General features: G+C 41.3%; 1 protein-coding gene across 3 annotated transcripts in view; it reads right to left on the bottom strand.

Moving 5' to 3' along the window:
• Positions 1–18,240, bottom strand: part of lpgat1 (lysophosphatidylglycerol acyltransferase 1) — a 45,302-nt gene extending 27,062 nt beyond the window's left edge. The window contains exons 1-3 of one of the 3 annotated variants that reach the window (XM_072362930.1): positions 17,657–18,240; positions 15,313–15,565; positions 1,213–1,331 (exon numbers count right to left, since the gene is read on the bottom strand). In XM_072362930.1, the coding sequence (XP_072219031.1) occupies positions 1,213–1,331; positions 15,313–15,550 (357 nt within the window). In that variant the 5' untranslated portion in view covers positions 15,551–15,565; positions 17,657–18,240. Of the gene's footprint in view, positions 1–1,212; positions 1,332–15,312; positions 15,566–17,542; positions 17,620–17,656 lie in introns of those variants that run through there. The other 2 variants (XM_072362931.1, XM_072362929.1) reach the window with 2 other exon arrangements.

The following is an 18,240-nucleotide window of genomic DNA, read 5'->3' as shown; positions in this document are numbered from 1 at the left end:
GAAGAACAATCCTCACCCTATGGCCCATCATAGACTTTGTATATGAGGCAGACAAAGTGAAAAAACACAAAAAGTACCAGAAATAAGAAATACTTGAATAATTGAAAAAGAAATGAGCTAACAATGCTCTTCCAGGTCTGTGTCTAATCTTTTATGTCCCAACAAGAAAGTCTGATCAACCTTTCAAATTGGCATTCTTTCTTTGTTCTTTTTCCCTGTCGGGAGCTGGAATTTCCTCCTCCCCACTTGTCACTGAAGCGACTGAAGCGAGAATTAACTGTTCAGCTGGCCTTTCAGTTCTGTGATGCAGTGTTTTAATAAGTTCGATGCAAGACTGTTGACAAAACTGTCTCAGTGCAAAATAAGTACCAAATGTCTGTGGTCAAAGAGCACACAAGGAAAATCTGGATATCTGGAGAAAACATTGCCAGTCAGTTATTTCTCTGGGACTTTGGTGGGTGGTAATCTGAGCCGGAGTTTGTGTTCAGTCTCTGGCTATTTACGTTATGCTCTGTCATGTGGAAATAAGAGTTAAAGAGTTATTAACTAAAACCATTCTCAAAAGGGGCAGAACCTGCAGATGAGAGGGGTGCGGTCCAGTCGATGGGGTCACCTTATGTCCTGAAACGGCTCAACGGGAATAGAGGCGTAGTTCTGTGGTCTAAAAAGGTCTTTCTGTGGTATTTTGACCTCTCATTAAGACTGCAGGGAGTTGTGTCAACTTGTGGGGGAAAAAAAGGGCATAATTTGTCTGATATATAGCTCAGGAGGAAGAGCAGTCGCCCACCAATCGGAAGGTCAGTGGTTCGACTTTGGCTTCCCCGGCTACATGTCCTTGGGCAAGACACTGAACCCCACGTTGCCTGAGTGTGTACGAATGATTAGAAAAAGCACGTAGTTAAGTATCTTAAGACGTGCTGTATGAGTGGGGTGAATGCGGCATGTAGTGAAGCGCTTTGAGTGGTCAGTTAGACTAGAAAAGCGCTATACAAGTACAAGTCCATTTACCATATATAAACATCAAACTGAAGGGGTGTAGACTAATATTTACAATTCCTCCTACTTTGGAGTGACAACGCTGTAACAGCTTTCGACAGCTGCCTTATATAGACGGCGCACAGAGTCCTGCAGGCTCACGCTGCTGAGGTGCTTTTCATTTATACTGATGTCACCAGTGCAACCTCCACACTTTCTCTCTCTTGAATTTCTTACCGTGCCCTTGTCTTGCAGGCACATCATGAGAGTGCAAACATCTCCTGTGGATTGGTGATTGACGATGACCATGGCTTCTTCTTCAGAGATAGGCCGCACATCATCACCCCATTCTGTGACTGCAAAGCAAAACAAAGAGAAACGCTTTGATTAAACACGCAAGCCTTCATGTAACTTCAGTTCCGTTTGAATTAATTGATCACTAAAACTCTCGGTATATGCTTGATGCAACCACTTCAGAAACCTTTTCCTCTTAATGAAGGCGATGACTTGCTTTTCCTCACAATAACGCTCTTTGTATTTCCACCGCTGTCCTCATTTTGACCTTCTTAGACGTTTTTGTTGTCAACCAGGAGATTTTTCTGTGTGATTTAGCTAATCTATAAGTCTACGGCTGTAGGATAAAGTGCATCTTCCCTCCAAACACAAGGTGGAAAAGGCAAATGCATCAGCTCCGTGGGGCCTGAATCCTCTTTATAATTCTGAAGCTGCGTCTTATTTCTGCTGTTCTAAATTTGTCCTCCAATTGGTTCCCACTATACAATCGCTGTTTTCTCTTGGTGGTGATATACACGTAGGGCTGTTGAGTGCTATACTGATAAGCCTGCATCATTATGCATGTATAATCGGAGGCTCCAACACTTGTTGTTTAGTGTTTATTATAGAATGACCTTATAAGATCAAGAAAAAGTAGAAGCATGGCGCAGTTTATACTGCACTAAGAAGAAGTCCAGTTACCCCTATTCATGCTCTTAGGATTTACATCTGAATCATCTTTAAATACACAACAACAGACCACTGGAACACAGTCCTCCCAGTTCTCTTTTTTAAACTGATGAGCAACAATTTATGAGAATTTTTCACTTTGAGATTATTCTGAAATTACTAATCTGCATCCAGATTCACCACAAAAAACTCATTACACCGAAATCCCCGGAACACTATGAGGAAGGATTTAAAGGTATTAAACAGCAACCAAACACACAGTATGACCCAAGACAAATAGTTTATTTAAGGCAACAAGTTTGCTTTACACGGTGTGTTCTATTTTCTTAACACAACGCTTCACGAATACACAGAGAGATACGTAGTTTCTGTTAAATGTTAAGACCAATACCCAGAACTGGGAGATTTTTAAAAGAAGGCCAGTCTCTAACAAAGGCTTGGTACCCTGAGCCATTAAATCAGCCTCTAATTGAGGAAATACTTTCCTTCTTCATGGTCTCGTCTTTTTTAGATGCAACAAGTGAAAGCATCATTATCGTACGTGATCCAGATTAGTGTCAGAACTGAATGCTGCATTTTAGTTTCAGTCATGCTAAATAACGATGTTAAAATAAGACAAAAAGCACAATTAATACTGTAAGGGCAATAAAGGTTTTTTTTTACCAGTAATAAGCCATAGACTCATTTTTCATATTCAGCGAGTTGTCTACTTTTGTAAGAGCAACGTTTTCAGCTGTTCACACCCACTGCAGACATTTCTCACATAATTACAGCGAGCAAATACGAAGAAACCTAATGTGGGGAAAAAAGACACTCAGAGCACATCCAGCAATGGCTTTAATGATTCTGTGCAGAAGAAGGATTTTATGCATGTTACTGTGACAAGTGAAAGGGGGGGGGGGGGGTCTCACTCACTTTCACTTGTGACCACTCAAACCAGAGTTTGTTTACTTGAAGGTTTTTTGGAGTCTAGTTCTATATTTTGTAATAAAAAAAACCCAAAACAGTTGAAATATTCAATCCTCGGTTGAAATATGACTTGTTAGGATGGGAACTCCCTGACTAACTGCAGGATGAGCAAGACGTTGGGTCTAAATCCTGCAACAACGGGAGATGAGGCTTATTTGAAGGTCCAAAATAATGTTTCCCTCCTCAGTGAATCCACAAAAAGCATCCACTTACATCTGAGAGCAGAACCAGGGCTGTGTTCACCGTCAACGTGATAAAAATAACACAAAGCAAAATATAACTGCAAACTGCAGTTCTCTGGGCCGAGTGCAGGCACATCAAGCAGGGAACACTGCACACAGGTACATCAAGGTCTCATCTACCCACAGCACAATTTTGATCGTGAGCTGACAATGTTGTTGAGATATGACTCATTTTGTTTTACGAGTTCATAGCCAGCTTTATTCAAATGTCACAGACAGGGAGGATTAATAAAAGGAGGTGAATAACTGATGTACGCACCAAGAACAACCATCAGGCACACGGCAACCGAGGCCCTAAAAATTGTCCACAGCATGTTGTAGGAAGTATGAGCTTTTCATCATTACACTGACAGCTTTAACTGGTGATGTGGCACTTCCATACAGCTAGAAAGTACAAGATATAAGAGACTAGATGAGATAAGATAAGACCTCTATTCATGGCTTAAGGGGAAATTCCAAACTAATCACCATAAGGTGTAGTGCTCTCGTAACTGTTACAACACAAACTGTGACACAGTATATTGAAAAGCCAGGAGTTTCTATATGAGGCCGCTGCCGGCCAAACGACTACCTACTCACTTAACTCCAGCTGGCTTTTTCATCATTTACAAGTACGTTATATGACTACGAGCCTCCGGTTCAGAACAGTTCAAACCAAAGCAAGCATGATGACGGAAAAACGGGGCTGCCTGCCTGTTTTAATCATGCCCACACAGGCTCGTAATGAAGGTGTGTGCACACTCAGCTGGATGGCTGTGTCCCGTCAAACAGGAAGAGGAACGTCTTCTTTTAGTTTCACGGCCAGGTTCGGCTTCTCATCCTCCTGCTCAGCAGATCAGATGTTTAGTTATTCCTCCACCTTCACATAATGACCTTAAGGGAGTGACCCGTGACTACACTAAAATGAGAAGCACCTTCGCTTGTGCAAACACACGTGTGGGAATCATCGGTCATAAAAGAAAAAAGACTTCTCAAAAACACCATGTGCTTCTGTGCTCTGCTCCAACTACAGTTTCTTACCTGAACAATGCAAGATTCAACATAGCATGTTCACTGTGGCCTGAAATGAATACACTGCATCTTCTATCTGCAGCTCATTTAAGATCTCTGTTGTAAAGTGACTGATGAGAGCAGTCGCTTCAAGTGAACTCGTGCTAGCATCAAACGTTACTTCCAAAAGAGTGCTCCCAAACCCCTGCTGGTTGGAGCAAACACAGTTTATACAGGGATCGCTGGAATGCAGTGTCCAAAACAAAATAATTCTGAGGAGCTGAAATGCTTTCACAATCCAAACTGAAGTGTCTGATTTAACAATTCAAACAAAATGCATTAACAATGACGAAAATAGAAAACTCTTAAATCTGAAAACTCAATGCTATATAATAGTGACAGATATTTGCTTTGAATTGTCTGTGTTGTTCTTATCCTTTGATTAGTACTGTATCATTTCAGAGGGACGAATATACGTGCTTAAAGGTTAAAGTTCATTTAAAAAGGCATGGTTGTACATAGGTCTTTACTATGTAGTAGATTAAAAGACCTTTGATACAGTTTCAGGCTGATAGTACTTCTACTTTACAAATACTTTCAATCTGAAAATTCCCTGCGTCAATCAGCAACAATAAGAGTTTATGTGAAATGTTCTCTTCTCCTGATTTACATTGTCAGCTGCCTATTTAGAACATACGGGCCACTTCACTAACCATTCACCTGACTGTTGGCTGGATACACGTGGAAGCTGCAACAAAGGAGGAAACAGAGCTTATGTGAGACGAGGGAGGGGGCATAACGCTGCAGGAGGACACATGAGCTTTCTTTGCAAATTAAATACACTTCAACAGCTCTGGATATTAACAGAGAACCAAGGAGGTGAAAAGATCCAGCCAGGCTGCAGTCGTTGACAGGTGATCCTCAGGGCAAGCCTCACCAGTTCCAGTTCTGTGTGATGCTAATGTTGCATCAGAGGCTTTAGTTTGTACAGTGGGAGCTTCCTCTGTTTGGGGAACTTAACACAATACCTGCCGACTTGTGTAAGAGTAAGATTCAAAAGAACACTTTTGACTAGTGAAGCTCAACTCCAATGCAAAACAATACAGCTCCCAGAAGAAAGCATTTAGAGCAAAACACTGCTGAGACCTGGGAGCAGGACAGTTATTTACATTAACTCACATTTCTGAATGTCTTTGGCATCAGGAGTTAAACAGTTCTTACAAAGTGGAGGACACAACATGTCATGAGATTGTGAAATGTCAGTCTGTGTCTGACTCAACTTCACTGGTAAAAAGTCTGTTTAGGAGGGACTTATTCACCTTTTCTAATACTTTACTTCAGGTTTAATTATTTGCGGCTATATGCTTTTTAAGTTGGATTAACTAACCTTTGGAGCAGAATGCTTGGGTTTCACTTCACATCCCTTTTACAGCTGGTATCGACATGCATCCTGACTGATCCAATCACAAGTGGACAGCTGTAAGTAAAGCTGCTGCAATAAGCAATATCAATAGAAGTGAAACCCTCCTAATGAAAGTTATGAGGGCTGCAATTTCACCCTCAGTTTACAGGAGCAAACAAGGGGGGGGGGGGGGTTAGAATAAAATGGTTTAAATTGATTTGTTGTTTGATTTATATACAAAGGCAAATTCAAGAAACAAGTGTTTATCTGTCTAAAACAGAAGGGCCAGGGTGGAGCCCACATCCGACAGACAGGAGGGTTTAAGATAAATAATCTAACATCGAACGTTCAACATCAACTAATTAGGATACAGACGGCATTACTAAGGCTAACTGCTGCTATATTTCCATGTCACTGATAACAGTAACAGCAGTTCTTATTTTCCTTGCATGAATAAAACAACTGCAACGCACATTTATCACTGAATCCGTGGGAGAAGGTACCATCAACACAGTAGCATGCTCCAGGATCACAAACAATACTGTATTCAATGTCATAACAGCACAAAATGCTGCAGCTTTAATGAGTATTTCATCATCCTATACCCTAAGAAAGATATACTTTCTAAGCTCTAAGCTTCTCCCAATAACTAAGAACAGGCGGCTGTGGAGATGCACGTTACCTAATAATAAATGAGCTGCTGCCAAAACATGGCACCTTCTGATTTCTGAATTAAATACTTAACAGAGAACATTGTTAAAAATAGTATTTATATGTAAATAAATGTTGTGCAGCAAAGGCTTCAAATACATCATGTGATCTGCCCCAAAAATCCTGATTGGAGCACCCCTTACTCGACAAAAATCATATGTGAGAGGCTGAAAGTTCTCATTTTACCCTGAAATTCAACCCACTGTATCTGCTGCCGTTCTAAATGAGACGTAGTCATAATGCAGAAGCACAACCTACGCATACGGCGGGTTCATTAGCAGATACCGGTAAATGTACTCTGACTGCAAACACAAAGCAGAAAGCTCCGTGCACGTTGCTCATCACTATTCAAAGACATATATCACAGTTAAATCTACGACAGCTACTTAGACATTTGAGGTCATTTAATCTTTGTTTTATGCAGAGATGTAATGACATAAGCAGTACAGTACAGTCATTGCTCATTCAACATTCGCTACCATACCTCGCAGCCTGGAAATGCAAAGTGTTTTCAGTTCTGGGCCATCTCAAAAGAAGATATCACTACACTTAATCAGTTTTTTGGGGCTTCTTTTGCTAAAAAAACCCCAAAAAACTTCTTTTTTTTTTTTGGTTTGTTTTTTAAAGATGCAAGGGTACAAGTTATTGGCATGTTCAATGTGGGCTTTGGTTTGACCTCCAGTTCCCTGATGAATAAGATAAATCCTCATGGGCTTGGGAATTGGGAGCATATTCAGACATTTGTGACACTTGGACAGGGGTGAGTGGGGTGTCTGTACCCTGAAGACAATGTCATTTCATGTGGAACATCCCCTCATGCTTGCTGTTCCACACTGTTGCAGGAGAGGAGCATAAGTGATATCACAAAGATGGGTCATCTGTCACATAGAATACATTAGGGAAATTGTCTTTGAGAAATGACACAGTTAGCTCAGCAGGATGACAGTAACGCCGCAGGCACAGCGTCTAATACAGTATCCGTGGTCAGCTAAACGGTGTACCGCTGACCTTGCTGCTCATCTCTTTATTTCTTTGGAGGTGTGAGAACTGGCAACACATCACAAAATCTTCCGTTTCATCTGAACACAGTGAGAGAAGGAGGAATCGCATGGAATGGACATCTCGGTTGAGAAAATCAACTTGGTAAAGAGCGATAAGTCACGAGTGGTAAACTATGGAAGCCATAATTAGGAGCTCTTAAAATAACCAGAATTTGTACAGAGCACTATCAGTAACAGATTTTTTCTGTGTGTGTGTGTGTGGGGGGGTTCTGCAGGGCAGAAATAGTCAGGTGTTATCACAACACAATCGAGACTGCAGGCTAGTGCTACATTATCAGATATGTGGCTTTTTACAGGCATGTTGTTTACGGTATATATAACTTCACTACGGAAATGCCAAAGAGCCTCTCGATCACATCAACTGGCACCTGTTGTGGAGAAAAGAGTAGTCGGACTCGTCGTGTCAGCCTCTTATGGGGAATTTATTGAACAGACCGTCACAGAGACATGTACATTTCAGCATTCAGGGAAATTCCCAATGACCTCCGTTTTGGGACAACTCTTTATACCTTTCTACATCATTCAGTGTGTAAGTGGCTCAAACCCAATCTCTATTTGGCGCCTGCTGTCTGAGGACTCTTCTGCGTCTTCGTCATCATCTAGATAGGGTTCATTCTGACCTCAACATGTTATTCACGCAATATGTGGATCGAGTCAAGGTACAATATGTGGAGCAGAGTAAAGGCTTTGCTCTCCCACACACTTGAGTTTATTTTTGAAGTACAAAATATCAACTCAAGATCAACTCCACCATTATGGTAAATGTGGGAAGTTCCAACAAATAAGTGAATATAGACACCTCAGAGTCGGTGAGGGTCCAGTCGTGGAATAATGCAAGTTATGCAACAAGTTCTTGCTTTTTTCTTTGCAGGAAGAAAACATCCATGTCATCTAAGGCCCAGTAAACATGCACATGTATGTGTTTTAGAACAGGGTTTTCCACACCGTCCACATAAAAACACAAAAATCTAATCAAAGGGCCGTCAAGGACGACACCAAACCAACAGGTGCTGCCGTCTATATCATTGTAAAACCACATCTTATGCATGCCATCACTTTCTCCATCAGAATGACAGTCTCGTAAAAATAAACCAGACCACAGAAAAAGCCAAACACCCGTCTTTCCATCAGCACTGCAAACCCAGTCGTTTTCTGAACTTTCAACAAACTGAATTTTGTTTTGGATAAAATGCCGTACGCTTCAAAGAATAAATTAAATAAATATATGTCGAATAGCCATCTACATAAATACAATAAATATCCAAACAATGGCAGGAAGGTGAGTTACAAAGTAGGATTAAACTGACTCAGACAGACAGATTATATTTACATTACATGCAAAAGAGTAATAACAGTGATCAGGCAACACAGTAACAAGTTATGTTTGGTTCGAATGCATTTAGTGTGAAGACCTATCACAGAGTTTCAATGAGTAAGCCTCCATGACAGTTAAAAAAAAAAAAAAAAATTATTGTGTCAGTCAGACAATAAACTTAAAATAAATGGAAACGTGTTAGTTCAACTGACATTGAATGAAACTGAAGCTCTCAAAGCTAGACGAACACACCCAGATAACGCACCTCAGGGGCCGAATTATTCCTGCACGTATTCGCTCAACTACATCCCAAGCTGTGGCAGAAGAAGAAGACGGTAACAACAGAGAGTAATCAGGCAAAGATGCACCTTTTTGTAAAAACAGTAACAGGTACAGCGCGTACAAAGTGCACAGACCTGTAAAGGTGCCCAATTCACCACTCAACACTGTATTGACTGATTTTCCAGCAGCTAAATTGTCCATAGTTTGGTTCCATGGTGCAACAGGTCAACGGGAAAAAGCCCAATAATTACAACAAAGTAAGTGCATGTACACCGTGACAGAGGTCAAACTAAATGACCAGATCTAACTGCAGCTCGACTTAACTGTTAATGTAAACATATTAGGTGTTAATTCAAAGGAGTGAGTGTGGCTCATGAATTGCCGTCAGTTTCTTGGCCTCATTTTGAAGTTTATAAATAATTTGGAAAAAAAATCCATCTGTTCTCCATTTTTGTTGCATCAGTCACATCACAACTCAACAAATTATAATCTGCTCATTTACACAAATACCCCACAATGTCTCTCTGTGCACGAGGGAATTAAACATCAGCCTCCACTTACCAGGACCTCAAAACAAAAGGGATGTTAATTTCCATTCATGCTATCGCCCTCTCAAATGAACATGAGCTGCGAGGCCATTTTTCCACAATGGATCATTTTTTCGCTTGTGTTAAAAGACACTTCCTGGTCAGTCTCAATCCATTCTGTGTATTCATCTATACACATCATACATTTACCCAAGTCTGCTGGCAAGACATCAAACGCATGCGTTCTGTAAGTTAAAGCCCAGAGCTATTGCTGTAAGAGAAGCTCTGCGCATCTGTTACAAAGATCCTCCTGACAAGCAGTGTGATGACTTAAAATACAGGTCAAACAGGACAGAACATGACAAAAATGAGAGGTATGACACAGGTCAGCATACGGAAAATAACCCAAGTTATCAATCGCATCACCTAAACGGGTGAAAAAAAGATAATTCAGGCCTGGCAGGGAAATGTCAATCAAAGATGATCTGTACGCACCCACACAGTCCAGAGAAGAGTCCAATCAGCCAACTAACTGGTAACACTTCCGTGGGTGTACGGCGACTTTATCGAATGCAAAGCAGTCTGTTACAGCGTCAAAGTGAGGTGATCCACAGTGAATTTACTTCAGCTCTGAGCCGTCTCAAATCTGATCATTCTTGTGCCATAAAATTTCACAGGAACATTGCAATCCAAGGGATGATTGTGTTTTAATGTTAGCCACATTCAGCAGGAGCCTCTTTCCTTGTTGTGATACACCTCATGTTGGTTGGCTTAATAACATTATTACACGTTTGAAGCTAAATGGAAAATTGTTACGACCTGGAGCCACCAAATATTGGGAGGATGATGGTTTAAACAACCAATTATCAAAAACATTTTTGAAGATTCAATTTCTGCTGATTCACTGAGGATAAATCAGTCAGTGAAGAGAAGAAAAACAGGAGCTAAAGATATCTCTGAGGGAGCTGCAGATGGATCCAAGTCTGGACAACCTTATTTTCATATATACGGGGGAGATAAACACAGAGTTCTACTGTTATACTCAGTTTTCATTGAAACATTATTCTCACTTTGATCAAAGACTGAGCAATGAAACTTAGAACTAGGAAACAAGTGAGCAATGTCTGCATGTTGAGTTATTGCCCCCCCCCCCGAACAGGTCTGACAGACCACCGACTCATGAACACACTAAAAGGTGCAGCAAACCTGCAGGAATAAGTTTTCAGTGTCCCATCAGACCAAATACAGCCAAGATGCTCCTGACAACAGTATGAAAAAGGGGTCAAGTTGAAGGAAAGTGCAAACTTCTGCATAGCACCAATTCCACGAAATAAAATACACAGGAATCTAACAGATAACACCAGACACAATTAAAGTAGGCTTGGCTATGGCATTAAAGTCAAAATGTGTCATAAATGAACATTACAAGAATATTTTTGGACTATTTCCCAGCTGTGAGTCTCAACAGCACAGCAACATAGCTTCCCGTTCTTCAAATGTAGCCTTAATCATTACATGCACGTGTCCTTTAGGCAACATTACAATGCCATTAGCTTATATAATAAAACAAACAGCGCACGGTAAAGTGAGACTAACGAGCAAACAGTAGTGGCGATGCAATATTGGGCCAGCGTGTTCTTTAGTAAAACAAGCATCTCCAAACAGATGAGGTTCATGTGTTTTAGTCATGAATGACTGACTGACTTAAAGAAATAAAACATCAAGCTCTGTGCTTCGTTTGCATCATAAATATCAAATGTTGTAGCCCATCTTCCAAGAAATCCAGCACCCAAAGAACAAGTCCTGTCTCCTGGGTGCAATGTAAAAATTCTTCCTCCCGCCACTGTGTATGTAATTAAGAAAAAAAGGCAGGATGCAGCTCTAGTTAGTTTGAAGTTAAAGTTCAAGAATCATTTAATGATAAACACTGAGTGCGTTCACCTCTTTCTAACACAATCACCCTTCACTTAATGACTGAAACTTAGTATCTGCAACAAAGTTTGAGCAGTTTAATGCAGGGTTTGACTCTGATAAAATCATCCAGAATATTTACAAAGCATCACAGTTCTGCTTCTCCAGTGGAGATGATGCAACATCCTTTTATTTCTGAGTTAACCAAAACTAAGTTTGGTCACGCAACTAACATTTCTTTACTTCACGTGCAGCCAGAGCAGAACGCTTCTATAAAATACCTTTTTCATCAAATTTACTCTGGTCTACATCCAGGTCATAAAAAAAAACATTTAGGTAACTATTGGCAACCTCTCATAACAAGATAAATCTACAATCTAGATGAGTTGCAGAGCTGTTTGCATAAGACTTAAACACGACAGAATAAGTAACTGTTCTCAGAAATAAAACAGAAGAAAATAGACAAGAGCTCAGACAAAAACTGATATGTATGAAGTCCCATCGTTCTTAAGCACAAAAGCAAAAGTCACACATACACCGAGACAGCTGCTACCGACCACACTACCCTGCCCAGGAGACATTTCCTCTAACGGTAAACTTCCAGTTCCTGTGTTTACGCTTCCATACTGATCAGATCTCGCATCTTCCCCCTTAAATATCAGAAAGAAGTCAAGACAGATCATCTGCCCAAGCTTCCAAATAACAACATAACACCTGAAATGTTTGTGCTGTAACTCCTCTGCATCATATCTGGGCTTATCTCATATTAATATGACACATTCAACATCAATCACTGCTTTTATTCTAGTCTTCCTTTCTGGTAACATTTTTCCAAACTCATCTCTGTTCATCAGCGTTCGTCTCCAGTCAGCAACAACGGGAACACAACACACGTGTTCACACACATTTACCAATCATAGCATCTCACAAGGAGCTTACAAGCTTTTAACTTGGAAGTTTGTGGAACTTAATGCACTGATTCCGCATACATTGTTGCTTCAGGATTACTGGGGGTAAAAAGGATTTAATTGACTAATTTTACCAAATGCTCTCAGGTTTAAAAACTGGTTTAAACATGTTATCTTTGGTGTAAAAAACAGTCTTTGTGTACTCACTGCATATCTATGGACCCACTGAGCCACCTTTTATACATCAAATTCATTTTTCTGCATTTCACTGACATTGAAAATGATAATGTGTCTATAGTCGATTATGGATCTATTACATGTGACTGTTCAGACCATAGTCCCATTAGTTAAAAAATGGTTTGTGTGAAGGAAAAGGAAGCTCATCCTTTGCACATCCGCTTAAACACTTGGACTCCGCATGGACTATTTGTGCCAACGTCGCAGGCGTCAATCCCGACTCAGAAAAACAACGTTCCAGACAGAGAAGATGACGAGCAGAAAAACAAAACGGGAGACTTTTTGCGCTGTCCACACCTTCCAAATGAACTGTACATCGATAACATGTCCATGAACTGGAAAAGAAACCTATATGTCCACGTCTGCAGAGTCCCAATCAGCTGTCAGACACACGCACGTGAATTTCCTTTAAGATGCAGCTGACCAGACTACAACCTGACCAAACATCAGGGTTTCAAGTATTTACTGTAAAATAATCAGATCCATGTCACGTGCACACAAAAAAAAAAAAACACGGTGTCAGGTTGTAAATTACACGGCATGTTGCACTGTAACTTTAGCCCCCAATCACACGATATGGCTGACCAGCATCTCTCTTACTAACTCTGTGCGTCAAGGTCTGCAACACATGATGGTCAACTCAACGCCACTTTTCTATAAGCTGAAAGCTTTGAATAATTAATCAGTGACACTTGTTGCTTCCCGTGTTCCCCCACTTAGCAATTTGTAAGCATTTTGCTCACAGCTTTGTGCAACCGAACACCACCGTGGCCGGCGTCACTTAAGGACACACGACCAGGCGGCTGAGAGGAACCAACAGAAAACACTGGAATATTCCGCTGTGTCGGGTATCGTGCGTCAGCTGTCCCGTCCCTGTTCAGCTATGAGGCGTCGCCGGTCCTGTGCCTCGACTGTATGAGCTGCACCCCACAAATGAAACAATAACAAATGATGCATGAAACAAAATGTAATGAGGCGTTATTTACTCATATAAAACACAGGAAAATCCTCAAAGTGACAAACAGAAACCAGGAAATTTCTGGCTTTTATGGGAAAGATCAACTGAAACAATAGCTTATTTACCAATGACGTGCCCAAAACATTTAAATGTTTAAAATCAGTTAAAAACACAACTGTTAACATGTATTTTACATTCTGAACATGCATGCTACTGTTATATCACATTTTTGCCAGATGATAGCTCAGAAAAATCAGTCAACACCAAACCAGTGCGCAGCAATTTATTCAAGTAGCGATGCTAACACAGGGCGGAAATAATCTGACAAGTGCTGCCAAAGCTCCTGGAAGGGCCCCTCAGCATATAACACAGATCATTTCAGACATTTTGAGTTCATCATTTTGTCTCTTTAACGTGTTAATGGCGTCTGTCCTGCCGTGATTATTCACGGGTAATAAAATCCACACAGAAAGTTTTCAACAACATCAAGTTCACCGTGAACCAGCTGTCCCCTGCAGCGGTGGGGCTCAACAGCCGCCTGCTTCAGACACCATGGAAACCACAGAAAATAAAAACGAGGATGTTGCCTTCTGGTCAGAAAGAAGAAATAATGATAAATCGAACCACTGTGAAAGCGTTTCACAGCCAGTGTCGGGAGATTTCCGTTCGAACATGAATATTTTAACCATTCTCCAAACTCATAAATAGGTTTATGGTTGAAATCAACATGTCATTCGTGATGTACAAGTACGAATCTATCTAGAGATTGATTTATGGTTAAATGGTCTTTGTCGGAGGCACAAATCTTAAATTTAGTGAGAAATTAATTTGGCAACCTGTTCTTCCACCTGAGCCACGGCCACCATGACGCTTACATCTCAGCGGGCTCTTAGTAACTCAACACGTGCACTGTCAAAAACCAAGGTGACAAAGACCAACGCGTTAAACTAGACTTCTACATGGTTGATCAACTGAGGCTGAAAATACAGTTGCTGTTTCACCTCACGCTCAGGTAAGCAGCTCACCTGGTCGCTCAGGCCGGAAGCTGCAGCCGGATTTACAGGATGGAAGCAGAAGCGTAAATATGTGGTGAATAGAAGGTAGCACTGTGTTGATCTTAAGACGAAAAACATGGAAACATCAGAAGTGAGCCTTCCACCCTCCCTGCCGGTCACCTACAGATTCCAGCGTCTGTACATGCAACGTTAATTCCTGAGGATGCGCCACACAAACGCAGGATACCTGAGGCAGCCGTGATGAAGACAAAGTTAACAGCCAGTGTATCTTCAGCTTTACAGATGATATTGTGATGTCCATTATTTACACACATCCTCTGTCATAAGCACTCGAAAATAGAGTATGTATATATCCAGCAGTTGGAACAAAAGGGTTTTCCACACTCCTGGAAAACACTAGAAAACCATTCTTTACTTTTCAGGACTGCGCAGAAACTCAATATTCAGATGCACTCAAAGTGCAAATGTGAATGTATGGTCCAGTGCAAACATTTAAAAACTAAAGACTGTGCTGTGTATTTCAAGACATGGAACTGAACCAACACAAAGCTGCTGTGCCACTTATGACCAAAAACTGAGATATGCTTTTTTCTTCATACGTGTAAAACCATCTTATTTTCATTTAACCATCTGTGCTGCCCCAGCTGGTCCCTTACACCCATGTGCAGGCATTTCTCAGTGAAAGAGACGTGCGTGACATTAGGTAAACTGAGCTCAAACAGGTTTCAGAGCCATGCTGCACATCGGTAGTTTGTCACCACTGACTTGAGCATGCAAATAGACCTGTGCATGCAAGGCAGGACACAAAGCAGTGACAGAGTGGTGTGAATGACAGCGTATCTCACCTGTATAACCTGCAATCCAGCCCCATGAAGACACCATGGCCAGCAACCATTTGAACATGGCTCCTTCGATGTTCCAGAAAGTGGAGCTGTCCCATATTCTCAGTGGCTGAAGAAGCAGCAGGTATAAGCAGTAGGATGGGATGGCTACACAGTTGTTGAAGAACATAAACACAAAACGGAGCACAGAAATGAGGAGAATCCAGCCCAGTTTGCCGGCCCCGTCCAACAGCTGTGCCATCCTGATACACACCGTCTGAAACAGGCAAGCAGCAGCAGTTAGTAACAAAAAAATCTACAAATTACTCCACAACCCACCACGTGTCGCTGTAATATCAAATTATGTGACCCAAAATAGGAATGCCAGCTGAACTGCACATGTTTAATCCTGTATAACACATACATACACGATTCAGAATTAAATTTTGTGCTTTCTACATTTTCTTTAACTTTAAGACTTTAAGTCATAAAAAAAATAATAAAAAAGGACTCTAAACTATCTAAATTAAAATAACAAGCTTTTGCAATTTTAGACCATGTTCAAGTCCCCATCGAATCAACTGCGTCTTTGAACGTCACCTAAACTATATGTAAACATCCGGTTCAGAATTGACAAAAAGGCTAATCAAATGGAATTCACTTTTAGAGATTTCCAAGAAAGAGATAAAAATGTTGACGTCTCATCCCGCATCTGAGGGGGTTATCCGTATTTCACATGCAATGAAAAGCTTTCGGTTTTTTATGTCCCAACTCTATGACAGTACATTGAATGTATTCAATCTTGTCCTGTGTGTGTTCCTGAACAACTTCCTTTGACCTCAGCTGAAACCCTCATGAGGTCAAAGAGCAACGGGGAGGAGGGCTGGCCTCCTAATTATCTACATGTATCGAGCATTGCTTTGGATGTTGTGATTGTAAGGAACTGTGGGAGGGTTTCATCTCCTCTACTTTCATGAAGGATGGTTCATTGCCTCTACTGCTAAAAGGAGAAAATAAAAGCGGCACCAAAGCTCCCTTCCTTAGCAGTTGGAGAATTCAACCAGCTCTTATCTTGCTTACATACGGGTCATTTCATGTTGGAACCTTTTCTAAACAAAGAAGACAATGCAGAGGGACCCCAGCTGGGCTCAACTGGAGTGGTAGGAGGTGCCTGCTCAAGACAGCTGACCAGCCAAGTCAAAGCATACTTTTGTTTTTGGTTTGATTTTGTTCTTTATAGATATGTCATGCAAACAAAGTTCTGCAAACCCTCTCCAAGATTAAACTAATAATACCCAAAGAAACCTGCTAGACAGCAGGGCTCAGTCAAGGTCACATCTCAGCTTCCCATACGGAAAGCCAAATTAAGACATCTCTGAAACATTACAACGAATTATCCAATATTTTGCATATTTTATGAAAAACTGAAAACAATAAACACATTTGTGTAACTGGACTTTGCTTTTTCCAACTTTCACCACCCGAGAATCATCTTTTGACCAGTGTATACCAATATATTATGCTGTATTTTATACTGTACATAAACTAACTTGAGCTCTAGCAGTAACATGCTGGTTTTCACTCTGAAGCTTCCCAACAATCACATGAAAGATTTCCAATCAGGGAGCAAACCAGCACTTGATCAGCTTTCAGCACAATAGACTAATCATTATATGAATTAATCAGGTGGGAGTTGTACTTGTAATGGAATATTTACACAATATTTGTTGAAGGTGTTTAAGTCAAATCTGCTTCTTTCACCCCTGATTTGTCATGCTATATAAATACCGAGGCACCACCTATTAATATCGAAAAGTTAAGTTAAAACATCCTCAGGACAGGTCACAGGATCTGATAGGTCACAGAATGTGATGTTAAACCGCTAACTGGTTAGGATAAGGCTATTTCACGGCATTTATATGCAGCGCACGCTTAGAGGACACTATGCTGATTATCATTCAAGAGCATTTATTTCTTAAGATTGGAGTTTGGGTATTTGAGACCGCCTGCTCGCTGGGTCAAGCAGTCAAAGTAATACATGTTAAGACAGCACCTTAAAAGGACCATTCGCCGGGGACGGAGAGTACTTCACATGCTAGCTAGCAGTAGGGTGAGTTAGCATAACGGAAACAAATGCTACGAAACATGCCAGAATTGACAACCCGTGGGTTTCTGTGTCAACGCGAAAGGCAGCGACATAAATAAAAAAGGCAGCTCAAAGGCGTACATTGTTAGGTATTTTAAGATACACTACCAGACGCTGAGTCGGGCGCTGGATGGCGCAAAGCGGAATATCTGTGTGGCTCATCCAGAGTGTAGTCCCACCCTGTAGTTTAGTTGCAAAACTCTGGTAGCTCATGTTACTCACCCAATTAATGTCTCTGAAGCATCCAAGGACGGTCAGAGGTGTTACCAATTGTTGAAGCGAGATAAACTGTGTCACGTGTAGCTAACCTGAACGGTTAAGTTAGCAATTTTTGCTGGCTGGCATGTCAACTCAATCAAATCTGGGGGCTGAGATGTGAGGATGTGACAGTGTTACAGCAAATCATCTGCGATAAAACCGCACTTCCACCCATTTAGCTATCCAGGTCTGCTCGGGCACAGGGGATCCCGGCGGGCGCCGTTAGCTCGCTAGCTGGCTAGCAAGCAGCTCCACTTAATCGTCGCTGGCTCCATCTCAGTCAGAGACACCGGGATAAATCCTTCGATGCATCATCACCGTCAACTCAGCTAGCTACTGAGCTCCCTTTAGAGAAAACGACAGGAAGGCTGTCCGCAGCGGACCTGAGCTCAACGCAGCACGTCAGACCACCGCCACACAAGATATACATGTGCGCATCAAATACGAGGAACAGCGATTTTCTTTTTCTTTACGTTGCTGGAAGGACCCGTTATCTTTCTCCAGATCCCGATTCACATCGCGGCAATGTACACAAAGGATCAACACGA

This window comes from Leuresthes tenuis, unplaced genomic scaffold, assembly GCF_036924035.1.
Source record: "Leuresthes tenuis unplaced genomic scaffold, fLeuTen1.0.hap1 SCAF_13, whole genome shotgun sequence".
NCBI lineage: Eukaryota > Metazoa > Chordata > Actinopteri > Atheriniformes > Atherinopsidae > Leuresthes > Leuresthes tenuis.
Note: the sequence above shows the minus strand (reverse complement) of the source record. Positions and strands in the feature narration are given on the sequence as shown.